This window comes from Gopherus evgoodei, chromosome 9 (assembly GCF_007399415.2).
Source record: "Gopherus evgoodei ecotype Sinaloan lineage chromosome 9, rGopEvg1_v1.p, whole genome shotgun sequence".
Lineage (NCBI taxonomy): Eukaryota > Metazoa > Chordata > Testudines > Testudinidae > Gopherus > Gopherus evgoodei.
In genome coordinates, this window is record NC_044330.1 from 67,135,553 (window position 1) to 67,162,817 (window position 27,265).

The window sequence follows — 27,265 nt, forward strand, 5'->3', positions numbered from 1 at the left end:
TTCAGTGACTCGGCTTGACTGGGTTTTTTTCAGGCCTTGGACCCCTTGCAACTCTGTCCACTTTAAGCACCGATTGTGTCCACATCTATGATAGGAATTGCATGTGCTCTTCTGCGTCTGTGACTGGAGCTGGGCAACTAACTGATTTTTCAGTTCACTGGGCAATTTCAAAATGTCAAAAAAAATTGTTTCAGGCTGGATTGAAAATAAATGGTGTTTTTGTTTTTTAAATTTCAGCCAATTAAAAAGAAAAAAAATAATTTCAAGTTGAATGAAGCATTTCACTTCAACTGTGACCAATTTTCAATATTTTTGACTTAAAAATAAAATTAAAGAATTTGAAACGAAAATTAGTTCCAAATGAAAAATTGAAAAATGAAAGCTTCATTTTGAAGATGCCCGCATGAAACTCTTCAATTATTTCAGATTTTGGGAAGCATTTATTTTCAGAAATGAACTGTTTGGTAGAATCAACAAAAATTCTTGACGTTTTGGTGTAATCAAATCTGCATTTTTTTTGCAGATTGGTGTCAGCTAAAAAATGTTGCTCAGCTATGAAATTAGGATGAGTTGTGTGTCTGCACCTGGTGTATGAATTGTGTGGAGTCTATAGTGTGCAAGTATAATTTGTGTTATCAACTATGTGCACTTGTGCCATTGCACCTCTGCATGAATTCTGTCTGTGCGTGTGTGTGGGCATTGTGTGTCCCTCTTGGGTGTTGTAGGTGCTACTGTATGTGTGTATGAATTGTGTCAGAGTTTGCATGTGGGTATGCATTGTATGTGTGTGTGACTTGTGTGCATGAATGTGTGTGTTAGCACACATGTGTACATCTGCATTGGGCGAATGTGGCTGCATCCTGTGTGAACTGTTATGTCGGGAAATACTCAATGAAAATATTGAGGGTACAAATATAGCCCAGAAATGACGTCCCTGGAAAATGTAACAAGGGTCTCCTCTCGCAGACCCCTGGAAAGGCCAAAGGTGGGATGTGAGCGCATCTTGGGGACCTTGAGTTTCTTTGCAAACTTCCCACTGTTGCGACACTGACTGCGTGGGCAGACACCCTCTGCCCTTTTTGCGGAGGTATGTGGGGAGGGGGAATGGAACAGGCTCCCTGCCACTGAGAAATTCACCGGCGCTGCGGGCGTGAGTAACTTTCTCTGCTCACCCAACAGCTGACGATGACTCCTCTTCCTCGGTGAAACTCCCACAGCGCCCCCGAGCGAGGAGCGACGCTTCCTGGTTACGATCCGCAGCGGGACCCACGTGCGACACCACCGACCCGGAGAGAGCGAGGCGCTAGGGGCGTGACATTAGGGGCGTGCCCCGCGGCGGCTCCTTGCCTGGCAGTCGGCTTCGCCCCTCCAGCGCGCCGGACGGCTCAGCCCCAGCATGGAGACGGGCCCCCTCGTTGCCCTGCTGCACGACAAAGCAGAGCTCCTGCCTGAGCTGCAAAGAGGGGCCCCCCAGCTGGATTTCTGCCTAGAGCAGGGCCCCGGGCTGCCCAGACCCCAAGACGCTCTGGCTCTCAACAGGTAGGTAAAGCTCCGGCGGGGCTGGGGGCTATTGGAAGGGGGCGTGTGGCGGGGGGGTCTTAGGTCCCATCAGAGCTTTAGCCGGGAGGGAGCGATAGGCATCAGCTGTGACCCCCTCCCCCCTGTTGTTGGAGGGAGGAGTTGGAAGCCGGCAAGGGAACTAGGAAGTGAAACAACCCCCAGGGGCTGCCTTTACCACCTCTTAACGCCCTGCCCTGTTCTTCGGTGCGGGGGGCCAGAGACCCCCTCCAGGGGAGCTTTTAAAGGGGGTGCTTCGTGGTGCCTTGAGAGCAGCAGGAAGTTTGAGAGAAGGGCTGAGGCTGGTGGCTGTGCGGGAAGGGGAGACACAGGGAGTTAGGCTTGAAGGTTATGACATATATGCAGAGCAGAAGGGGTGTGCGTGTGTGTACACATATACATAGATACACACAGGCATGTAACCATGCCAACAAGCACTGGTTGGTGGTTGTGGCCAAAGCTGTGACATCAGTGCTGCTGTGAAACAGGTGTGGACTGGGAGTTTTGTTCTGTGGGAGCCAGAATCCAATTCTGGATGATTTGGCAGCTTCCCTGCTCACTGCTGAACCCCAGTGGCTGCTAACATGGTTCCTGTGCTCGCTGGCCCCCAACATACACGCCTCCTCAAGTATCACAATATAAACCCACCGTTGCTGGGGTAGCTGGAGACCAGCTCTTTGAAGGAAAAAACAGTCCTATGAATCTGTCAGGAAGACTGTGCTAGATCCGTGTTTCCAGCAACCAATTTTAAAGGGCAGCCCGTCTCTGAGAAGTAACTGAACCAGTGGTTCTGTGCACATCCCTGTTTGTCTTAGTTGGCTTGGTTTCCCAGTCAAGAGATGAGTTTCTGTCTGACAGTCTTACAAACCTGGGAATCACCCTGGGCTCTTTCTAAATTGTGCATCATCATCACCCGTAATAAGGATTCTTGGAGCGAAACTTAGTTATTAATAACAATAGCGACAGATGAGCCAGACTAGAACCTCACTCAGCTTCCCATCGCTGTGGTGGCTTGGCTGAGCTGACAGGAGCAGAGCATTGTCATTTGCAGGAAAGGCATCTATCTAGGTATTTATTACTGTTCTCAGATCTGATTCTCAGTATACCCAGAGGACAGTGCTGTGGGATTAGAGGGTAATTTTTCTCTGTAGTTATGTTCCTGCTCTTAAACACCCGTCAAACACTTCTACCTAGCATAGCTTCAAATGCAGCATGGACAGAAGCTTGCTGGAAGTTGGGATAACATTTCAGGGAAGTAAATTGTTTTTGATCAACAGCTTCACTCTGAGCAGAATGACCCAGATCCCCAAAGGAATGTAGGTACCCAGTGATTTACATGGGAATGAGACACCTAAATATTTTTGAGAATCTGGGTCAAAATCACTATAGCTGGAATTTTAGGGACACAGTTAGGACCAGATTTTTAAAGAGCTAAGCATGTTGGGTGGATGTTGAGTTCTGAAAATCTCAGTCTGAAAATCTGGCCTTAGAGTCACACTGGGAGTTCCTGGCTGCTGAACTGATCCTTATTTAGGAGCCAGAATGGGAACTGACGGCTTGAGAATCTGGCCCCATAACAAACATGGCATCACAATGCATTGGAAATACCTGGGGCGGCCATTATACTGCACTAGATACACCAAGATTCACATTTTAGTTTACTTTACAATGGGCGCCACTAGATAGATTGATAGAGCCAGTTCCTAAGCTGCTATATATCGATGTAATTCCAATTACTTCAATGGAGCTGTGTCAATTTACAGCAGCTAAGGATTTGGCCCATAAAATTGTATTCTTTCTCTCTCTCTCTCTCTCTCTCACACACACACACACACACACACACACACACACACACACACACACACACACACACACACACACACACACACGCTTTTGTTCAGGTATTTGAAGATAGTAAATAGCAGCTTTCTGCCACATGCAATGTTTGTTATTGACCTGAAAGTCAAACAAAAATGACCATCTACATGCCTCTGGGCAGATGGAGCCTGTACATTCTTCATATCAATGAGAAGTGATTTGCATAAACCTTCTGTGAAATATACACAGAGCCAATGATTGGTGAGTGTGGTAACCTCCAGGACCTACAAGCATTGTTTAGGAGGCCCATTGTTCTCATAGACTCAAGCAGGCCCCGTATTCACACATCACCCTGTTTTCTTTCACACACAAAATACCACACAATCACCAGAGATTTACATTATCATTATTTCGATTGCAGTGGCACGTAAGGCTCCCACGCAGGGACCAGGGCCCCAGTGGGCAGGGACCATCTGTCTATGCGGGAGACTGAGTTTTCTCAGAGGCTGGTCTAACTAAGGGCCATCACAAGCTACCTTCCACTCTGAGTGCCAGGTGGAGTTGGGATTTGGACTACTCCTACCTGCCCTCTCTGACACACACAGAGCAGCATGAGCATTTAAAAACAAAACCCAAACCAAACTCCTCCCAAAACCAATCATTCCACTGTGCCCACAGTTCTCCTGGGGAGAGGATGCGAGAGAGAACAAACCACATGCTTAATGCATGACTGGAAGGTCAGATACTGCGGTGATGAAGGCAGGACAAGGGTCCCAATAGAACTGTGTGTATACAGCACCTGACATGATGGGGTCCTGGGGCATGCTTGGGACTCCTTGGCAATATCGCAATACAAATGACAATTGCACTGGACAGACAACACAAAAGCAGCCTCTGCCCTAGGCAGCTCACAATCTGAAATTTAGACAGAAGGTGGTAGGTGAATGGGCAGTCATGGAGTACAGGTTGGGAGAATAAGATTCCACTAGAGACAAGTGAGTATGTATTAGTTAGTAGTCAGGGAGTAATCACAAGTGACCATTTGCCTAAGCAGTGCCAGCTGGGCATGATTTGTAGGGATCAGCAAAGGCAGGTGTTAAGAGGCTGAGGTCATGGGAGAAAGAAAAAGAAAACATGGTGTAAAATCCTGGCTCCATTGACTTCAATGGGAGTTTTCCCATTGATTCCACCATCACCAGGATTTCTCCCACAACCCCTCCAGTCTGGGATGGCAGTGGGAGCTGCTACTGCAGGGGAGAGGAAATCGAGTGGCCAGCTCCTCACCCCCCTAGTTTCAAGGAGGCCCTGGGAAGGAAGGTTAGTTCTTGTCTCAGGCCAGTGTGGTGACACATTCCCAGTTCCAAGATGCCCAGTCTCCAGCCAGCCTGCCTGCCAAGTTTTGTTCTGCTCCACCTGTGACATTTCATGCAAATGGTTTAACAATATCATGTGTGTGGTTGAAAGGAATTTGACTATGCATAAGCTTTTATGGTCAACACACCCTGCCCTGAGCAGTGGTTGGGGTGGGGGCTTGACGATGTAGGGGAGTGGAAATCCGAGTGAGAAGCTGGCTGGGTTGCTGGTGGGGCTAGGGAGGCATGGGGGGCAGCAAAGCTGAAAGTGAAGGAGGAGTGGGGGGCTGACTGCTCAGTGAGTGCTACAGCAGCCTATAGTGGCCAAAAGATGCAACTGCAGAAAAATCCAGAAGAATGTGAGAGGTGTCAGCTGAGAGGCAGGAATGTGTGACAGGGCTGCCTAATGCATAGCTGCCATGTGAGCTGTGCAATATTCGACAACCCTATTTGTATTTATTGTTACTGCCTGTGCTGCAGCCACAGCTGGAGTCCCCTGCGCCATTGTACTAGGTGCTGTGCAAACATGTAACAAAAAATGGCCCCTTGCCTGGAAGAGATGACACAGGAGAGACTGCAGTGCTTGTAAAAGGTGCTGCACGGTTGGGCAGCCCTGGAGACTATTGATCCCAAGAACAGGGGCAGAAAACGCAGGCAGTGTCTAAGATTCCCCACTAGTGTGCATCATCCCTGCCCTAATGGCACCATTAGGCCTCTCCATGGTAGGTGTGTGTGTAAAACCTGATAGCTAACCCATCATAAAATCCTAGTGCAGCCACGGCATGTGGTAGTTGGTTCCTAGGCGAGGCAAACCCTAGCAGGGATTTTAGGGGACACCCACATTGCAATCCCAGTAAACTGCTACTTTATCCTGTCTACACTAGGATTTGAACACATGAGCTAGTATTAGTGTAAGCCACTCCCACTCAAGGCTTCACTGTGTGTGTCACCCCCTAGTGGTGGCTGTGTCACATACAGGGTGATCTTAGGCTACACCCTGACTTGCCCAACAAGGCCTTTTAGCTCAGGCAAGTAGAGGCTCATGCCTGTATATCCAGAGATGCTAGGTTCTTTCCCTATTGCCAACAGCCCAGTCATTTTAAAAACACCTTTTATCCTGGTGTGGACAGACCCTTTGAGAATGACAGGGGAATTCTGTCTTCATAGCTAGTTTGATCTTTGTCCTCCTTGCTGGGACTGCCTATAAGGCATGTATGCGGTGTGTGTGTGGAGGAAGAGTCAGTGCTAATTGTGGTGAGAACCCCCTTTCCCCCAAAAAAACCCCAACCCACATCTAGGCCTCTCCTGTGACAGTGCATAATCATAGGGCTCACTGGACATGCACTCACTGATCTGTTTAATATGCATTGACATTTCTTACCTTCCAGCTTTTCGCTGAACCCTGTGGACAGGGGAGTCATTGTCTAAGCCTTCTGCCCATAGCAGAGACTGAACCTCACAGCCCAATCCAAAAATTGAAGGCCCTCACATGGGTCCTACTTCTCAGTTTGGACTGGTTTATGCCTGGGCAAATAACCCACAGCGATGCTAATCTAGCTAGAGATGTAGTCCATGCTACTCTCATGCAGGGTGTGCTGGGGGGAAGCTAGCTAGAGTGCCTCTGAGAATATGCCGAATTACAAACAGACACTATGACACGATTGCAGTTAAAGCTCTGGCACCTGTCGGGGGATTTCCCAGCTGTGGTCTCCAAGACTATTTGAACAACAACAGAGATTCTTTTGCACAGGTGAAATCTTACCTGCAACCAGCAATTATTTAGTTCTTTCCAATCACAGGTTCCAGGGCTGATACTTGAAGGACTTGACTGTTCCTGAAATCATAGGTAGTATTAACACTGCTCAGCACTGACTCCATGCTTTACTGCACATCTTCAAAGCACCAAGGTGGCTCTGAGCCTAGTAGATCACAAGATGCCAGATGAGAAAATCACATCATTCTGATTAGAATCCTGTTTCACTTACACAGAAAGAGAGAGAGCCAGATCCTGCAAGCTCTTATACATATGAGTTGGCTTTATTTTAGTGCGTCTATTTGTGTGAGTGAGGGTTACCCACAAGAGTCAGGGTGTGCAGGACTGGTCTCATTACATCATGGTAGTAGTAGCTGATATTTAAGGAACTGATGGGGTGAATGTTATATGCTCTTTCCAAGCAGAGACCCAGGCTGCTTTTACAGGGCAGACAGAATTAAGCCCACATTAAAAAAAAAAACCTGACCCTGTGATTTTGGGTGCTCAACATGAGACACTGTGGCCTGATCCAAAGAAGTGCTGAGCACTCGTAACTCTACCTAAAGTGAGCGGGGGATGAAGATGCTCCGCACTGTTGAACATTAAGCCTGAAGTGTCTCAAACTACAAGCCTGAGTTGAAGCCCAGTTTAAATACAGTTGTGGTTCAATGGGGCTTGATCACAGGTTGGCAGCGTAGTGTGTGAAGGGCTAACCCTATGTGAGTATCATTCAAGAATCCTAAACCCTCCCTCAGGTTGAAGCCTGGTGTGTCTAATACACATAAGAACCCCATCACCATGGATCATCCTCCGGGATCTTCATTGACAAAAGCACAAACTTCTACCACTTGTGCTAAAGGAATAACTCCACTAGTTAGTAATAGTAGTAGGCCACTATCCTCTATTCAGCCAGCCACTAGAAGGGAACATACAGTTGTGTCAGACAGCGTGGATAGTACTAACCGTACCTACCCCTCGTTTCCTCTGGTTATCTCATCCCAGCCTGCAGATGGTGCCTCTCTGGGTGTAATACACTGGCCAAATTGTCATTAGAGTGGGAGATGGGCCGAAGTGGCACCCAGATTCCATTTTACCCCTACGTTTGGGCATGTTGGGGTGTGGATTTGGCTCAGGCCCATCTCCATTTACAACCCTACTTGACCACATTGGAGTTTTAATCCTTTTAAAGGGTGGTTGCTTACGGTAGTGTCAATGGTGCCTAAGAGACAGATTTCCAAAGGGATTTAGGGGTCTCAAGGTGCAGATAACAGGTGTGGCACCTAATTCCCATTGAAAGTCACTAACTCACTAGGTGTCTATCTGCCCCTCAGTTCAGAGCCAGCACCTAGCTCACCCTAGCCCTCCTTGAACGTTCATGTGCAACTCACAGGAAAGGGAGATAGCTACACACGGTTACATCTCCCTACACACAGCAGTCTCATGACAGCTCCCAGCTAGAGATGGGCTTAATCTGCCAGCCCTCTAAACATCTGAACTAACGTGCCCAGAACACACATGCCAGGAGTGAACAGTCAGCCTTGAGCGGAAACAAACCGTGTGGCCTTGTCCATACTAGGACAGCGAGATATATAGGATTTAAAACTCAATCTAGACAAACTAGGGCAGCCCCCTAATATAGGTAGACCAGCAAATTACCGATTTAAGCTGAAATCGATATAAGCAAGGGTTAAACCAGTTTGTATGTGTCTGTATTGGGGGTTTGCACCCATTTAACTGCCTCAAATTTTAAACAGATTTTCTTAGGCAAGCACTTGAGTGCTCATTGTGTCTGGGGTGAGTCAGCCAGGAACAACGCAGAGCCAGTGAGAGAGTGAAATTCCCCTGGTCCATCAGGTTTGATAGTAGGATTGCCAAATTACACACACACACACACACATATATATATATAACCAGTTCCCTGTTAGTAACACACCTCCTCCCACCAGGTATGTCACTGATTATTCCACTGACAGGCTGCGTGAGAACAAATTACACAATGAAGATTGAGCTCTAACTGATGTACTTACTGACTTCACAACTCCCTGGGTGCTGGAGATCAATGCAGATGCACTTTGGAGTTCCCTCACACAACAGGTTGTTGTAGCACAACACAGCCAGGTACCCAGTCAAAGTATTGTCACTTGCACCATTACCGTGATACTCCCCCCATGGACCCAAGTAGAGAGGCTAGCTTTAGGGATGGGAGGGCTGGTTTGGATGACATGAGAACCAGCGCCAAGCCTTTGAGTTTTGGTAGGAACGTGGAAATGGGGTCTGGATTTCACACTCCATGTTTCCAAAAACACAGTGTCTTTCCTTGTATTACTGGCCCCCTTCCCCTGTCTCTGGAGTACCCTGCTGGCCTTCCTTGCTGTATTGCCCTCCCCTCCGCCTCCACACATTATCTGCCTCTTCCCTTAAGCTGCATCCCTCCAGCCAGCCATGTTGGCATGGTGTAAGTAACAAAGGAAGGACAGGGTTCAGCCACTGGGAATAAGGACTTTGAAAACCAGCACAAGATATCAATGCCAGCTGCCTGGACTCTGCCTGCTACACCAGCTGGGAACCCAGACTCCCATGCTCTCTTATTGCCATGGTTTGAAAGACCGAGTATGAGAATGCACCAGCTAATGACAGCCCATCCCCTTTGTCAGGTTCCTCACATCTGCGAGCGGGGTGAGAAAACAGACAGCACCCACCAGCTCCAAAATAAACCAAAACACAGCTCTGTTCCTTTGCCTTTGTCATGTCCCCAGTGCAGTCTCCATCCCTGCAGGAGAACCAGCTCTGCCGATGCTACTGTGGGCAGGGCAGAGGGCTGGACATCATGGCTTCTATCTGTATCTCCCTGCATGAGGTCAGGCCCTGCCACTCTCTGTGCCTTTCTGTTTCCCATTGGAGTCACAATACCAAGCCCCCTCTGTAAAGCGCTTTGAGATCCCCTGCTGGAAGATCTCCTCCGATCATTACTGCCGAGGACTCTCCCCATTCAGGACTCCACGAGGGCCACAAGCTGGCCAGACTTTGTGTCACCAAGGGATGATCTGGCAAGTGATCCAAGCCCAGGGGCTGTCCTCCGTTTGCAGTCCCATGCTGTTAACCGCAAACAGGCTGCTTTTTCTTAACAGCGCTGTTATTTCAGTATTGTTACACCAGGTGACAGCATCCCAGGGCACAGGCATCATGGCAGGGCAGCATGGGAGAAGGTTGCTGTGCGGATAAGGAGAGGTCTGCAGTCCCCATGGAGATAAAAGGATCTCTTCCTCCAGCACTAGGTTAGCTTAGAAGCCAGAAAATAAAGGCTGTATTGACTAGCCACATAACTAACAAAGGTTGGCCTCTTACACAGGAACCTTTCCACCCCAGTGGACTTTTCCTGCCCATTTACTGGGCTCATTGGCAAGATCTGTAGTGAGTGCGCCTTACTGGAAGTATGATGAGTAGGGGAGCTTTCTACCCAGCAGGGGGAACCCCATCGTTGCTCAAGTAACTGGGAACATGGTGGGTTTTTCAAGTCCTAACTGTCTTGTGTCAGAGTTTCCTGTCACTGAGGCCTGTGCATCCTGTATCAGCATCACCACTTCCTTCCGCCATGAGACTGGCCTGGTGAAGCTGCTGCCTTGGAAACAGATTCTTGGGCAGAGGAAGCTGTGGTGCCAATAATGTAACCTCTGAGTTTTAGGGGTGGCTGGAGGCACAGGGCATGCGGGGGAGTCTGAGAGGTATCTGAGTACCTGCTTGCAGAGAGCTTGCTGATTTTGAGAACAGTGTGTGTGGGGGGGGTAGGGGGGAACCTGCTTCAGTGCTACCCCTCAGCACACCTGCAGGATCACAGTTCTGATCAGCTCCAGTTCCCAAACCCCGCTTCCCATTCTTCTGATAGATCTGGCCCAGGCTTTAATGACTGGCTGGTGTGTGGTCTAAGGACCATCCTGGAAAGAAGTGAAAGGCCTGGCTCATTTCTAAGAGTTACGACGTGTATGAGACAAATGCTGCTTGCACTGAGCACTGCCTCGATGGAAAAGACAGTACCAGAAACGCTTCAGAGAGATCCGGCAAAGCATCCCCATGGTCAATCCCACCAGAGGACCCAGGAGAAAATGCTGACTGAAGAATTGGGGCAGTGAGACTTTGGACGTGAGATCCAACATAAACATGGTGGTAAAGATCTCAGAGTTGAGCCTGCACATCTGTGTTTAAGTGCAACACACACATAGCCCATCTTGTCCAGCCAGGTGGCCTCTTAGCAAATGCAGAAACTCAGTGATGGGTAAGGTGGGTTTCATGCCCAGGAGCTTGGGTACGTGGACTGATCTGGCATCCAATACACACATGCATTTGGTAACTGGAGTGGGAGAGACTTCATCCATGCTGATTTATTCCAGTGAAGTTACCTGGGTTAGACTGGGCTGGTTTGAAGGGGAGTTGGGAATGGAACACAGACATTTCAAGCCATCCCCATCCCAGGGGCATGAAGGGAAAGAGTCGCGACGCTGTCCACTTGCTACATGCCTGGTCTGTATGCATGGCATTGTGCCTAGGCCAAGGAAGCAATATAGGTTTCACTGGGCTGCAAGCAAAGGAGGGAGGATTTGTATCAGTACATGTGAGAAACAAGCCCAGAAACATTAGTAGAGCCATGGGCTCACTGCACCAACGGGCTGTTGCCTTTGGCAAGCCCACAATACACCTATCTCTGGAAGGCAAAAGCAACAGTCCACAGTAGAGATTCCTGTCTGGAGCATGGGCATCAATGGTGGAAATACTGCTTTGTACTAGAACAGTTTTGCTAGGCACAACGCATATCTTAGAAATGCAAGAGCTGCGTTTTCTCCCTGGGAAGACACACAAGCTTGGCAGTGCCTTAAGGTCTGGGCACTTATCAGCTCAGTTTGCACCTTTTGGGACCCAAAGGGCAAATTGGGATGACATACTGTGCTGGATGTTAGTAGGTGTGTTTCATCTGAGAGAGCAGCCATCATTAGTGACCATCGGGGAAGCTGTGCCTAACGAAAACACTGTTGCAATTTAAGCCATTCTTCCATCAACACCTGAATGAATCCCAAAAGGCCTGGGACAGCAGTAATTGAAGATTACACTGGAATATGGTCTAGCACTTGCTATATTTGGCCAGCTAGTCCAAGAGACAAAAGAAGGTTGCAAGGTCTCACAATACATAAACCAGAAGGAGCGGGAAAGATGGGTGAATCTGCCTGGCAAGCTTTTGGGATATCCAGCTCCCTGCTGGTACAAAGCAATCCTTTCCAGATCTGGCAGGCCAAGAGATAGCAGCCCATAACATTCTTCTTATTCTCATCTTGCTTTACCCCTCAGACTTGGTTTTAGTGCCATGATCTCAAGCCCTGGCCCATTACTGAAATTCAAACCTCTCGGTGTTTTCACAAAATGCAAATATATGTTAATATTTGTACTTCTGCTCCAATTCCCCCTTCCAGCGAACTGCGAGTGGCTGTTTGAGTCCCACGAGGCAGCTGCTGCTGCTGTCCTAAGCAGTTCCAGTTTCAATCATCAAGGGCAGCTGAAATAATGAAATAAAGTGGAAAAAAGAGATCACACTGTGATTTCCACCGGGCAGTTTTCTCCCATTGCTGATGGTCCCCAGCTAGCTCAGCTCATGGTAAAGACTCTATGGGGCTGCCCTGCTGGCACTGAGAAGGGATTTGACTTTGATTCATAACTTCGTGACCGTTCCCCTCCCCCACTTAGAGGTAAATTTGCAGACAGATCCTCTTTTAGTTCTGCATTTGGAAGCACGTGGGGAAAGGACACAGCTATTGTGTGCTCAGTGACAGAGAGGTTTAAATCCCTTTGTCAGACATGACAACACCTCTTGGACAGAACCACTTAATCATAAGCAGATGGGTTGTTTTTTTGGAAGGCTAGAAGTAAAACTGTTTAGCAGCCTGAACAAATTAAAAATGGATCCTTTGAAATCTTAGGGCTGGCGTGTGTGTGTGTGTGTGTGTGTGTGTGTGTGTGTGTGTGTGTGTGTGTGTGTGATTTATAGAGATTTGAACAATATCTCAGGTGTCATCAACACCCATTGACCCCCAAATGTAACCTGACGCTCCAGCTGTGTCATGTGCACTCTACAGTACCCCCATAGCATAACTGCAAAGGCACGGTGGTGTTGTCTAGGTTACAAAAGTCACATGGAGTCAGTGAGAGGACATTTCACTACACCACTGTGCTGGGCTGTGGGGTGGGTAGGCTGGGTGTAACTGTGCCTCAGTGGGTCACAACTGAGAATACCAAATTCAGGACAAACTGCCGAAAAATAGGGCAGGACCCCCCCCCCCGCTCAAACTGGTGATTCTTCTCCCATGAGATATGCCAAACCAGCAACTTTCTGTTTCACCACACTTACTAACAAGAGTCAGAAAAGCAGTTTCCTTAGGTAATCCAGTCCTTGTATCACCACCAAAAACACTAGCCTTATAGATGAGTGGTTCTTTAAAACCAGTTTAATCAGATAAAAGGTTGTTCTGATCCCAAAGGACAAGCCACACACCCAGGTCAATATATAAGTCAGATCTAACCCAAAAATGATGCCGTTGCCAATCCTTTAGCATCTAAAATCTAAAGGTTTATTTATAAAAAGAAGAAAAGAAAAGAAAGAAAGGTGAGAGTTAACATTGGTTAAAGGAATCAAATACATACAATAAATGCAAAGTTCTTGGATCAGGCTTGTAGCCCTGATGGAATAAACTACTGGCTTGACAAGTCTCTGGTTGCTTCCAAATCATTGGAAGGTTCTCAGTACTTTGGTTATAATGCTCTCATTAGTATAAGTCCACAGTCCAGAAGTTTGATGGAGATGTTTCCAGCGCCTTTTATAGCTCCTCTCAAGGGAAGGTTTCAGAGTAGCAGCCGTGTTAGTCTGTATCCGCAAAAAGAACAGGAGTACTTGTGGCACTTTAGGGAAATAGATTCAGGGTATGTCTACATCTACAATTTTGCAGCGCTGGTTGTTACAGCTGTATTAGTACAGCTGTATAGGGCCAGCGCTGCAGAGTGGCCACACTTACAGCAACCAGCGCTGCAAGTGGTGTTAGATGTGGCCACGCTGCAGCGCTGTTGCACGCCGCGGGGAAGGAGACCTGCTTGGAGGGGGGGTCGGGGAACGCCAGAGCACACCGCGGGGAAGGAGACCTGCTTGGAGGGGGGGTCGGGGAACGCCAGAGCACACCGCGGGGAAGGAGACCTGCTTGGAGGGCAGTGGAGTTTGCTTAATTACCAGAGAGGCTTCCTCAGGTATGCTGGGATACCTGCTTATTCCATGGAGGTCAACAAAAACGCTGGTGAGTGTCTACACCTGATGACCAGCGCTGGTGATCCAGTGCTGGATCCTCTACACCCGAGGCACGACCGGATGTACGGCCAGCGCTGCAAACAGGGAGTTGCAGCGCCGGTAATGCCCTGCAGGTGTGTACACATCCTAAGTTGCAGCGCTGTAACCCCCTCACCAGCTCTGCAACTTTGTAGTGTAGACAAGGCCTCAATTAGTGTAATGACCCAACCATTTCCAGTCTCTGTTTAGGCCTGAGTTAATTGTATCTAATTTGCACATTAATTTGAGTTCAGCAGTCTCTCTTTGGAGTCTGTTTTTGAAGTTTTTTTGTTGCAAAATTGCCACCTTCAGGTCTGTCACTGAGTGGTTAGAGAGATTGAAGTGTTCTCCCACTGGTTTTTGAATGTTATGATTCCTGATGTCAGATTTGTGTCCATTTATTCTTTTGCGTAGAGACTGTCCGGTTTGGCCAATGTACATGACAGAGGGGCATTGCTGGCACATGATGGCATATATCATGTTGGTAGCTGTGCAGGTGAACGAGCCCCTGATGGCATGGCTGATCCACTCAGTGACAGACTTGAAGGTGGCAATTTTGCAACAAAAAAACTTCAAAAACAGACTCCAAAGAGAGACCGCTGAACTCAAATTAATATGCAAATTAGATCCAATTAACTCAGGCCTAATCAGAGACTGGGAATGGTTGGGTCATTACACTAATTGAATCTATTTCCCTATGTTAAGTTCTCCTCACACCCTCTATGGGTCATCTTAATTATCACTTCAAGAGTTTTTTTCCTCCTGCTGATGATAGCTCATCTCAATTGATTAGACTCTTCCCTTTGGTATGCATACTTCCACCTTTTCATGTTCTCTGTATGTATAAATATCTCCTGTCTGTGTGTTTCATTCTATGCATCTGAAGAAGTGAGCTGTAGCCCACAAAAGCTCATGCTGAAATAAATTTGTTAGTCGCTAAGGTGCCACAAGTACTCCTGTTCTTCTCAAGGGAAGGGAATCCCATTGTTCTTACTGTGGAAAATTACAGGTAAAAGATGGAGTTTGGAGTTACATAAGCAAGTCACATGTCCATGCATGACTTGGCTTAGTCATAGCAGAAAAGTCCATTAAGTGTAGATAGGCATCTTCAGTTGTAAGTTACGTGTTCTCTAATGTGCCATTCTACTTGAATAGTTCATTCATAATGTGCTGGCTAAACACCTTGTTGGCTAAACACCCAGAAGCAAACACCTTAAAAATACAGATACATAGTTAGTATTCCTAACTTCAGCTACAAGAATGATACATGCATACAAATAGCACAATCATATTGAGCAAACCATAGCCTTTCCATAGACATCTTACATGCCACATTTTGTACAAGATTTGTTGCAGTTATATAACAGTGGTAGCAACAATGATCTACATAGTCATAGTTCAATCAGATAACCTGCAAAGCCAGTGTGACGTTAACACACTGAGAATTACTGTATGGGATGACAGTGGGTAGAGCTTGCTCATTAGCGGTGACCTGTTGGATCCCACTCACGGCTCCACTCGCAAACCTTCCAAGGGATAGTTTCTGGTGACACGTTGTGTGCGAGGGCTGAGGGGTGGCCCTGGGAGATGTGAGGACTCAGCAGCTTGCAGAATGAGGCCTGCAGGAGCGAACCTAGGCTCATAGTGTCTCAGTCTCACACACTTCTCCCTAGCTGAATTCCCCTTCAAAACCCCTTTTCAATGAAGTTGTTTATGCAAATCTAACATATGCAAATACCACTTACCAAGAACTTCCCCAATTTCTGTGTGAAATCAATGGAGCCCTACTACTCTGAGTCCTCCTCAGTATGTGACTGTGTTCTAGTGGACAAGGAATGCATCTGAGGCTACGTCTTCACTACCCGCCGTATCGGCGGGTAGCAATCGATTCCTCGGGGATCGATATGTCGCGTCTCATCTAGACGCAATATGTCGATGCCCAAACGCGCTTATATCGATTCCGGAACTCCACCAACCCCAATGGAGTTGTGGAGTTGACATGAGGAGCCGCGGACATCGATCCCGCACCGGGAGGACGGTGAGTAATTCGATCTTAGATACTTCGACTTCAGCTACGTTATTCACGTAGCGGAAGTTGAGTATCTGAGATCGAGTTTCCCCCGTAGTGTAGACCAGCCCAGAGAGAACTTGTTCTCTAGCTGGAGGCTTTGAGGAGCCTGCTAAGCTAGGGTGGGTCACAGCCCCTTATGTTGACATCCAGGTAAGGAGAGAAATTTCCATGCACAGATCTAGCCCTGCTGTGTTTCTTGGGTGCTGCTCCTAGGAAGCCAATGTGGGGGAAGAGCAGGGCATCAGCTGGGACCCTCATGTCACTTCCTGGAGAGCACGCTGATGTGAGCATCAGGGCAGTGCTGGCAGGGTGCCTGCACAGGGAGTGGGTGGAGAGGGGCACCCTGGGGTAAGGGCCCCAGAGAGGAGTAGGTGCTGCAGCTGGGGCCGCTAGTCTGGAGCCAGACACCTCAGTGAAGAATGGGACTTGTGCCTATTTCTTCCTTTTCCCCTTGTTGACTTTCCTCCTCTCTTGGTGATGCTGGCAGGGAGGGCGACCCGCGAGTGCTCAGCGAGCCTGTCATCTCTAACCAGCACGACTCGGAGGAGATCGTCACTTACATCTCAGAGAGCATGACGGTGACCTCGGCTGACGAGGAGAAGCTGCTGCTGCTCAACAAGAACACGGAGCTGCGGCGCATCAACAAGGAGGTGAACAAAGCACAGGCACCCTCCGCCTCAGCTCCCTGGGCCATGCAAGCTACAGGGAGGGGTGGCTCCAGGCACCAGCACACCAAGCGCATGCCTGGGGCGGCAAGCCACGGGGGGCGCTCTGCCGGTCGCCGCAAGGGCGGCAAGCATGTTGCCTTCTGCAGCATGCCTGCAGAGAGGCCACTGGTCCCGCAGCTTCGGCAGACCTCCTGCAGGCGTGCCGCTGAATCTGCGGGACCAATGACCTCCCGCAGGCAAGCCACCGAAGGCAGCCTGCCTGCCGTGCTTGGGGCGGCAAAATACCTAGAGCTGCCCCTGGCTACAGGCGTGCTCTGAGCCTTCTCTTCATGGCTGGCGCACACCCACACCCCATCTGTCCCCTGCAGTGTGATCAACCCTCAGCCCCTCCTCTCCAGTGCCCTGTACTGAGCTATGCTATGTCAATCAGGGCCAGCCAAAGGGAAACTGTTGATCCTTCCAGGGTTTGCCCATGATAGTGAGGACCAGACTCAAAGACCCAGAAGGTCCCTTCTAGTCCAAATGAACAGCTCTCTCATTATCTCCTTGGCTAGTGGGGATGGGGGCAGAATAGCTCCTGCCTGCAGGTGTACAGTCCTCCTCACACACTAAGAGCCATTCCAGATCTGCCCCTTTTCCCAGTAGCACTGTGTGGGTCCAGCTGTGCTCTGATCTCCAAGTCATGCCCCACGCATATCACAGTAGTGGGTGCAATTACATCCCCATAGGAACCATGTCTTCATCGTTAGTATCTTCCCTCCCATGGGACCATGCAGCTGACTGGTCAACACCAGGTGACAGTGCAGTCACATACTGGACTTAGAGTACAGAGTCCAAGGCAGCAACACTGGCAGAGGGTGAGCTCCCCTGTATCAAATCAAGCTGTGATCCTGCTGGATCTTGTCTGCCAGCTCATCATTGTGTAACACCGACAGACTCCAGTCATCAGCAGGCAGGATCCAGCCTGAGCCCTGTGGAACTAAATGCATGAGCTTCTACTGCATGAATGAAAAGCCACATGGCTCTTAGCTAAGGCTGTAGCAGACTCATTAATCACTAAGTGGTCTCAGAGCTACTAGAGGGGACAAATCACCACACTCAGGAGATGTGTGGGTTACAATTGCATGAGCTTAACCACAAGCCCCAGAATTAATGCTGAGCTCAGCTCGCCCTAGTCTACACCAGGTACCATCATGTTTGCTACCGTGACTCCCTAGTGTCATGTACCAACAGGAGTCAATGCTCTAATGAAGACAAGTCCCTAGACTTACATCTCCCAGGCTCCGTCCTGCTCCCATGGAAGCCCCTTGGAGTCGGGACCTTCCATTGTTACATGCCTAGGAAGTGCCCTGAGGCTAGAATCTATAATAATTAAATAGCCCATAGCCAGAGCAGAGTTGTTAGGACAAGTGTCCTGGGCAGGTCCTATCCCCAATCCCTTCTGTCCCCATCATCTCCCCAGAAGCTCCAACACAAGAAGCTATTTCTCACTCCGCCCAGAATGGCTGAGTGACGTTCACCTGTGATGGATTAGCGCAGCATAACCTGTCAGGGGTTAGTCTGGCGCAGAGAACACTCGCTCCCTGTGTGGACAGAAGGGCAATTAAGCTCACCTATGGCTTTTCTGCCCCATTCTTGCAGCTCATGAAGCTAAATCAGGAGTGGGACCAAATTTACCATACCACTACCCTGGGGCTGCAGCAGAAGATGGGGGCCCTGCAGCAGGAGGTGGATATCCTCAAGCAGCAGATGGAGAGGCTCTCCATGAAGCTTGAGCACGAACAGGTGAGCATGTTACTTTCTGGGCATGCAGCAGAGCACCTAGGGCTAGGCTTGTATTGAGAGCACATGCCAGCACAGGTGAGGGACTAAGGCAGCAAATCCTGAGACGGTGGCTTGGTGTAGAACTTCAAGTCAGCCAATCTCCTCCCCCCGAGTCTTACTTGGCAGGTCAGTTTTTCCGTTGAGTAGCAATATTCTCTTGCCTCCCCCAGGGACTCTTCCCTGCTGCTCCCTCAAAGCAGAGCAGCGCCATGCTGTGTTCATGCAGAGAGACTATGTGGTGTAGAAATGAGACACTGGGGTAGAGGCACCAGCCTCCCCTGCAGTCAGAACTACAGCGGTAGGTGAGCCCCTGGGTTACTGCACTTCTCTTGCACTGGGAAAAGCCCTGATTCAATTCTGTCTTAGATGACAAGAGAAGTGAATCTGATGGGCCTTTGCCTAGTCCTAAAAATACCGGTGGCAGGAGGAAGGGATACATAATACCCAGCTCGTTTTCCAAACCTACTCTCCTCATATCTAATATCAAATTCCTCAAGGAGTCATACCATCTAGAGGAACTGTACGGGGACAGAGAAAAGCCCAGCGAGCCTGATTCAGAGCCCACGGAAGACACTTTTTATTTAACACTTTACAAAGGAAGTCAGTATCATTATCTCCTTGTTAGGGAAACTGAGGCACAGAGAAGCAGAGCAACTTGCCTAAGGTCATGAAGCTGGCCACTGCTAGAGACTTGTCCAGTGTATTATCCCCTCGGTGACACCAAAGACACCAGCGAGTTAGCTGACTATGAGGGAGGTGGGAAGGTAAAGGACATAGGTTTGCTGCTTGCGAAAGACACACTGCAGCTCCCTTCTTAGCATAGATTTCCAGGAAGTGGCACAGTAAGGCTGAGCGGAGAAAGATCAATGAACAGAAACCCCTTTCCTACCACATGTGAATTTAGGATGCTGCAAGTAGCATCCAGGGTCTGTCTGCTTACTTTGAATGTTAGATGCCGTTCTGACTGTTCTATCCTCCTTGCAGAACAAGAGGGAGTACTATGAACAAACCCTCATCCAGGAGCTCAAGAAGAACCAGCATTTACAGGAGTACGTGAGGCAGCTAGAAGGCACACAGCACCACGGCAGGGAGAAGAGGACCTCGGCTGTAAGTTAATTGTAAACCCTCCTCCTCCTCCTCCTCCCATAAAGGAGTCTAAGAACGGGGACTGTACCAAAGCTGCAGTTTTACAAACGCAACTGAAAGTGATTCATTGGGCTGGAAGAATCCAGCTTTGTTATTGCACAGAAAACAGCCACCACCTCCATTTTCACTCAGGGAGGGCAGAGAACCTCACACCCTTTAGACCAGCTCCTAGCTGTAGACTCAAAGGCCACCTGTGCTTGGCATTTGTCATATTGCTAGGTGTGAAAGACACCAGGTCAGTGCTGATGCACAGCCATGGCTTTGACGGTGTCCCGGAGCCATGCAAGTTGCTGCAGCATGTAGCCAACTCTATTAACAACAATGCACTAAGCAAGTTTAGGGTGACCAGATGTCCCGATTTTAAAGGGACAGTCCCGATTTTGGGGGCTTTTTCTTATATAGGCTCCTATTACCCCCCACCCCCATCCCGATTTTTCACACTTGCTGTCTGATTACCTTAAGTAAGATTGACTCAGCCAAAATTACTGAGGTTTGGGATGCAAAAATTAGAATGAAAGAAGCAAAGAAATATTCTCAGCAGCACAAAGAGTCCAGCTCCCACCACAATCCCGTCCTCTAACAACTGGGGACGGCCTGGTGCTGAGAGTGTGTTTAGAGGATATGGAGATCAGAACACCCAGCCTACACCAGCATTCTCTGGGTGGGGTTAGAACAAGAGTGGAAGAATTATTGACCATGTATATGCCTCATCATGTGACCTCACCAGCCAGTCAGCACCTATAATTTCTCTTTCTTCTCCTGACTTTCCGAAGGACTCCAGTTCCATCTGTCCTGGCTTTGAAGTACAGATAACCCACACCTAGTACAGTTGCACCCAAATGTGCTCCAGAGTTTGGCTGGCCAGCATGGATAGGGATCCAACTGTGTTAAAACAACAGTGCTCAAACCTGGCTAGGAATCGAGGCTAGATGTAGGCTCCACTATAGCTTGGCCCCATCCACATTGGCCAGCCAAACAGTACTAGATTATTTCAGCTACAGACATGCTGAAGCTTTCAAACACAGCTTGAGAGCCAGTGCAGACATCTTATTTTGTTGTTATTTGTATTAGAGTAACATCTATGGGCCCCAGGCTGTGTCCCTGTTCTGCTAAGCCCTGGCCATACACAAGAGAGTTTACATTCTAAACAGGAGGGGAAACTGAGGCAGGGTGGGGAAGTGACTTGCCTACGGTCACGCAGCAGGTCAGTGGCAGAACTGAGACTAGAATCCACACCTCCCAACCTCCAGGCCACACTTATCCACTGGACCAACTGTTTCCCTATATCATACAATAGCCTTATTTTGCTAAGCCCATTGTTTCAGATGGCTCTTAGATGGAGTTGCTGGTAGCAGAGAGATGTGGTCTTGAACAGTTCAGTTGCCCTCCTGTTGAAACAGCTCATGATCCAAAATTGTATCTGAAACGAACTGAAAAATGCAAAGGAGATTCAAAGCTCCCGGGAGAGGCTGACAGTAAATGTAGGTCTTCTGGAGCAAGCTTCTGTGGTAGCACAGAACGCCTTTGTTAGGCTGGGCACTTGGAGACCTTAAATTTATCTTCATGCTTTTCTTACCTGCTGACTCATGCATGGTACCATCTCCTACCATGGGCATGACCTAATTTAGGGCTTCTCAGCTGTTTCCATATCACGGTGCCACATGCAGCCACTCTGAACTGGCCTGTCTTGCTGGCTCCCTGAAGGCTGTAGGCTGGCTCCTGCAGCAGTGCTAGAGAAATGGAAGGGTGGCTTGTGAGGCTCTGCTGCCCAAGAATGACTTCACTATAAGCAACAGATTCAGTGTCAAACACAGCCCCACCCAGCCCCTTCCCCTATTGTCACCTAGAGACCAAACTACTGTCCCTTATCCTAATGTATTGTGACCAGGAAGAGAATGAAACACCCAGGGCCCAATGTGACCATTTAGCATTTCTAAGAAGCTGGTCACCAGTGGGCTGGATGATGCCAGCAGCTGACCTTTAGGCCTTTCCTTCCTTAGGGCTCTGAGGTATTGGCATCTGTGCCCTGGGAGGAATTTGTAGATGCCCAGTTCCCGCTTCCCAGGAAGAGCTTGAAGGAGAATTCACCCAAAAAGCATGAAGAAGCCAGTCAGAAAGTGCAAGGGGGTGAGACCTACAAGCCCAGGAAGTGCAAACACTTGGCCCAGATGAATAATAGCTCGGATTCTGGGAAAGAGATGACTGACCTGAAGGACCAGCTGGAGGCCTTGAAATGCCAGGTAACCAGGGGTCAGCAATGTGTCTGTGGTAAAAATTTTGAAGTCTGTGGTAATTTTTCAAAAAATGGAATGACAATGACATAACACACACCCCCCCCACCGCCAATGTCCGTCACTAAATACCGTAATTTTGTCAAGTGTCCATCGCGAAGCATGGCGGTGCTGACCCTTGCAGGTAACTCAGCATCAGTCATGAAGGATGGGTGCTCAGGGGGAAAGGGACTGCTGTGAGGAGGAGGGGAGAAAAGAGAACCTCACTGAAACGTTTACTCAGGCAGGTGGGACGGGTAGCTAGTCTCAGGCGAACATCCAAGAGTGGTACACTACTCCTCTCCAACTTTTTGCAGGAGGAACTGAGTATTGGCACTGTGCTCTGCTCCTTCACCAGCTCGCATCACCCCGCTGCATCATTTTAATCCCCCATCCTCCCAGCTTGGAGCAACCCTGGAAGCACCACCTTGTTAGAGTTCAAACAGTGTTGGTTAGTTGCTAGCACGCTGGACTAGGATTTGTGAGACCTGGGTTTTAGTCCCAGCTCTGCCACTGGGTTGCTGGGTAACCTTGGGCATGTCACTGTGTCTCTCTGCTTCACTTTCCCCATCTGTAAATTGGGGATAATGATCCCTAAGTGCTTTGAGATGGCTATATAAGAATGAGATAGTATTACTGGAGTAGCAAAGGGAAGACATTAGCATGACCAGTCCCCAAAAGGTGACAATGACTTTTGCATGACAACTGGCATAAGACTGTAGCATGATCATTCCTCCCTCGTGTACTGGCCTGGTGCCCGGCCGTGACAGGGCTTCCAAGGCCCTACTGACAGGCATCTCTTCCTGCTTTCACAGACAAAAATTTATGAGGCGGATTACAGGACAGAACATAAGGACCGGGAGCGAATCAAAGCAGAGAATGAGAAACTACGGAAGAAGGAGGAGGAGATGAGGCAGCAGATGGCACTTCTGCAAGAGCAGGTGAGTCCCCTGAGTGCACTGGTCAGCCTGTTAATGCAACTCAGCTGCAGGGAAGGAACAGCAACAGCCAGCAACTAGGCTGGATTTGAGGCTCTCTCAATGGGGGCAGAATGGATTTAGGAGCCTGGGGCTTGCCATACTGAATCAGATCCTGATCCTGCTGATTTAGGCTCCTCTGGCATTGACCAGTGCATGAAGCGTGAGAAAATGGGGAAGACAGTCCCTGATATACCTTGCAAGTTTTTCTGCCTCCAGTTAGTGTAGCTGTATGTGCAGGGGAATCCTTTCTCAACCCTGAAGGGACCACCCTAAGCATGAGATGTGATTCTCCATATTGTCTCTTGGTTTGCAAGTTACAACTGTTAGCAGGTTCCATTTCCTTATAGTGCGGTGAAGATAGAAGAGGACCTTCCCACTCAACAGATTTGTTCCTGATGTGTATTTAGAGCCACCACTGAGCCCCGTTTGGTGCTATAGAGATTAGATCTGCTGCTTTTGATGACAAAACGTTACCGGGGATCTGACACAGCTACCAGGGAATGAGCTGGGGCTGGGTCTGGCTCATGGATCAGCAACTTTGTTAGTTAAGGTCCCTCTAAAGTGACATGCTCTGCCCTCAGTTTAGAGCTGAATATTCCCAGTAAATACAACAGGTGCAGAGGAGAACCCTGCTTGACTTTCTAATCCCAGCACGAGGCTGAACTGGCAGTTAGAAAGACATCCCTTTCCTTGTGAGCTGTTAAATGGAGGAACCAGCCACAGTCCGAGTGTCCTTTCAGCCCCAGGCTACTTAAAAAATGAAAAGGGTTGGTTTTTGAAAACGACGTAAGAAACTTATTCCAGCCAGTCTCTTCTTACATCTGCAACCTACCCCGATCTTCAGGGTTTAGCGAGTCTGTACCAACCGTTCATTGCTGCAGTGCACTGCCAGGCTCCATGCAGTTTAATGGCACAAGGCTGCCTGTCCCACTTGTCCTGAAACACTTGAAGCCAGAGGATTCTCACTAACCAGGGATGAGGATGCTACAAGGGGATTATTTCCTAATCCCTGATGATCTAGCAATCTAGAACATAAGAACGGTCATACTGGGTCAGACAAGTAGTCCATCTAGTCCAGTATCCTTTCTTTCAACAGCAGCCAATGCCAAATTCTTTAAAGGGAATAAACAGAACAGGCAATTATAAGTGACCCATTCCCTGTCGCCCAGTCCCAGCAGAGGTTGTCTCTGTATAGCATGGGGTTGTGGGCATTTAATGGATGTCAAAGGCTGATCACTGGTAGTCAGAGGTTTAGGGAAACCCAGAGCATGGGGTTGCGTCCCTGACCATCTTGGCTAATAGCCATTGATTGACCTATCCACCATGAACTTTAGTTATTTTCTGAATTCAGTTATAGCTTCAGCCTTCACAACATCCCTGGCAACGAGTTCCACAAGTTGACTGTGAAGAAATACTTCCTTATGCTTGTTTTAAACCTGCCGCCTATTAATTTCATTGGGTGACCCCTAGTTCTTGTGTTATATGATGGAGTAAATAACATTTCCTTATTCACCTTCTCCACACCATTCCTGATTTTATAGACCTCAATTATATTCTCTCCTCCCCTTGGTCATCTCTTTTCCAAGCTGAAAAGTCCCAATCCTTTTAATTTCTCCTCCTGTGGAAGCTGTTCCGTAGTCTGATTCATTTTTGTTGCCTTGCCCTTCTCTGTGCCTTTTTCATTTCCAATATATCTTTTTTGAGATGGGGTGACTAGAACTGTACACAATGTTCCAGGTGTTGGTGTACTCTGAATTTAAATAATGGAATTATGATATTTTCTATCTTACTATCTATCCCTGCTAGCTTTATTGACTTCTGTTGCATATTGTGGATAGTTTTCTGAAAACATCTGCTCCATGACTCCAAGATCTCTTTCTTGAGTGGTAACAGCTAATTTAGACCCCATCATTTTGCATGTATCGTTTGGATTATGTTTTTCAATGTGCATTCCTTTGCATTTATCAACACTGAATTTCATCTGTGATTTGGTTGCCCAGTCACCCAGTTTTGTGGACCAACACAGCTGCAGGGGAATGAGCTGGGGTCAGGCGTGGCCTATGTATTTATATAGAATCCAATCACTATGCCAAGTGCTAGGTAGTTGAATAGCTGGAATTGTTATGCTGATCTTTGGAAAGCACTAGCCACTTGGGAAAACAGATCAGAAGAGAGGGGACGGGAATTATTCCCTCCCCAAATCAGTGTAGTTTTACATCCCTGCCAAACCTCCCCAATCAGCATGCAGTTTGAACTGTGTTCAAATTGGTTCATGGTTTTAGCTGCACAATAGCTAGTGCCTCAAGTTGAACAGAGCTGGCCAGAGCCACCTCCTGGGCTCACCTGCCTCTCCCTGCTCATTTTTGTTTTTCCTTTGCCTTCCCTGCAGCTTAAGATCTTTGAGGATGACTTCAGGAAGGAGCGGTCGGACAAGCAGCTGCTTCAGCGCCTCCTGAAGAGCAAGGCCAGCCCCAAGGAGCCCATCCTTGTTCATCGCTGCAACAGCCAAGAGAGGCCAGTGGTACCCACCTCACCTGCACACTCCACTTCCTCCACATCCAAGCGAGGCAACTGCAGCAAGCACTGTGAGAAGCACAGCCACAAGCAGGGGGAGTGTGCTAAGCACCACTCACGGGATGCTAAGGTGCACGCATCCCCATTCAGCAGAGACTACTAGAAAGGAGAGACATACATCTTCCAGGCAGCACTTCTTAAGCTAACACACATGGTCTCTCCAGCAGCCATCTGCTGCTGAGTGCATGTCTCCAGCCACAGGAACCAGCACTGCTCTTCTGCAGAGGCCATCAGGAGATGCTTTCAACACCATAGATGCTTTCAGCAGCCACGCCTTCCATTGGTTATAGCTCAGACCAATCGGGGCTTGAGGTTTCAGCAGCCCCGTAGAGCAGAAGCCTAAATTAATTTACTTGCTTCATCCCTATTTTTCTCCAAGCTACTGAAATAAGAATGGAAGGTTTGTACCTGGATTGGAGCTCATCTCTTAGAGCCATCCAAGCAGCTTCACCTTGCTCCCGGGCACCACCTGCTTAAATCGACCTTGCAAGTAATTCTGGGGCAGGGAAAGCTTGACAAGAAGTATGTGTGTTGCCCCCCACATCAAGAAGAGTGTTGAGAACAAAAGGCCCTTGGACACTGTAGGGGTGATGCTAGTGTCTAAAAAGGGCTCACCCCACCCCACCTTGAGTCCTTAGCTGTAAGTCATCCTATATTCTAGCAGTGTCTCCCAGTGTAGCTGCTGCTCCAGCAAAGTTTCTCAGTGCTTTATTCAATTTCTCACGGGATTGCAGCAGCTCCCCACTGCAGCCTTAAACTCAGCCAGCAAGGACTGGGGACAACTGTTACCTTTATTTATTTTAACCAGTCTCCTAGATCCCATAGAGTTGGTGCTTTATATAAGTGATTTAAAATAAATACAAATGCCTTCATTTCTTCTGCTTTCTATGTGCTTGTAAGATACAAGAGCAAAGACATGTTCTTCCCTTCATTAACAAACAGTTGTGGATTTAGGAACCAGCTCCACAGCACTGGAGATAGATGCTATTTACCTACAATGGAAGCAAAGCATGGTCAGCAGCAGGGCAAACTTCCCCAAGCCTGCCCCAAACAGTACCCTGCTAGGGGAGAATTCTGGCTGCATGGCCTCTCTCTGCCTCCTAAAGAAGTGGTCAGCAGGCAGCTAGTTGTGGCCACACTAGTCTGTTTGTGAGGTAGACTGTTGTCCATTAGGAACTGGACTGAGAACAACTAGTTACAGACTCAGGTTGGCTAGATCCAGACCACAGGCCTATGGCTAAAAGCCCCAAATTCCACTAAGGGATTTAAAATCCTGTTTAAGGGAGATCAGGCTCTCATGATCCTAAGTACTGCTAACGGCTGAACCAGTTAACTTTGAGGGTACGTCTTCACTACCGGCTGTATCAGCGGCTAGCAATAGATTTCTCGGGGATTGATATATCGCGTCTCATCTAGACGTGATATATCGATCCCCAAACGCACTCCTGTCGACTCCGGAACTCCACCAATGCGAATGGTGGCAGCGGAATCGACAGGGGAGCTGCGGACATCGCTCCTGTGCCATGAGGACGGTAGGTAACTTGATCTAAGATACGCAACTTCAGCTACATGAACAACATAGCTGAAGTCGAAGTATCTTAGATTGATTCCCCTCCCCTAGTGTAGACCAGCCCTGAGTGGCAGCCACTGACTGGGCCAGGTTACCTGCTTTCCAAAGCAACGCCAGGAGGATTTTATTCAATGTTATTTGTGACACACAAGATATGCATGTGCTTACAAGATGAATGGACATCTCTGCTCAGATACCACAGTGATAAAGGTAGTATAACTAGTTAGAGTGCAGATAACCAGGTCACAGCCATCAGATCAGGGAAACAAGCACTTGAAAAAATCCAGCCTGTGCTTCAAGAAGTTCTAGCTGTGTGGAAAACATCCAAATA

The 27,265-nt window shown here is 48.4% G+C and overlaps 1 protein-coding gene and 1 long non-coding RNA gene across 3 annotated transcripts; one reads left to right on the forward strand and one right to left on the reverse strand.

Moving 5' to 3' along the window:
* Positions 1-1,313: 1,313 nt before the first annotated feature.
* On the forward strand, positions 1,314-26,772 carry LOC115657116 (TNFAIP3-interacting protein 3-like). 2 transcript variants are annotated; one of them, XM_030574435.1, is made up of 7 exons: positions 1,315-1,539; positions 16,390-16,552; positions 18,212-18,355; positions 19,379-19,501; positions 21,541-21,780; positions 22,626-22,751; positions 25,180-26,772. In XM_030574435.1, the coding sequence occupies exons 1-7, from the start codon at positions 1,397-1,399 to the stop codon at positions 25,465-25,467; spliced, it is 1,227 nt and encodes a 408-aa protein (XP_030430295.1). In that variant the 5' UTR covers positions 1,315-1,396; the 3' UTR covers positions 25,468-26,772. The 2 variants fall into 2 exon arrangements, with proteins under 2 accessions (XP_030430296.1, XP_030430295.1); XM_030574436.1 differs by lacking the exon at positions 21,541-21,780 and having other exon boundaries at positions 1,314-1,539.
* LOC115657118 lies at positions 19,508-22,618 on the reverse strand. Its single transcript, XR_004001878.1, has 3 exons — positions 21,904-22,618; positions 21,748-21,803; positions 19,508-21,270 (listed from the first exon to the last, which is right to left on the reverse strand). It is a non-coding gene; the product is annotated as an uncharacterized LOC115657118 (long non-coding RNA).
* Positions 26,773-27,265: the final 493 nt, after the last annotated feature.

What these genes read in the sequence shown, in the direction of transcription:
- LOC115657116 (XM_030574435.1), top strand. Translation starts at nt 1,397, where the DNA reads ATGGAGACGGGCCCCCTCGTTGCCCTGCTGCACGACAAAGCAGAGCTC. An exon ending in GACGCTCTGGCTCTCAACAG is followed by an intron (nt 1,540 to 16,389) that starts GTAGGTAAAGCT and finishes TGATGCTGGCAG; the next exon opens with GGAGGGCGACCCGCGAGTGC. An exon ending in TGGCACTTCTGCAAGAGCAG is followed by an intron (nt 22,752 to 25,179) that starts GTGAGTCCCCTG and finishes CCTTCCCTGCAG; the next exon opens with CTTAAGATCTTTGAGGATGA.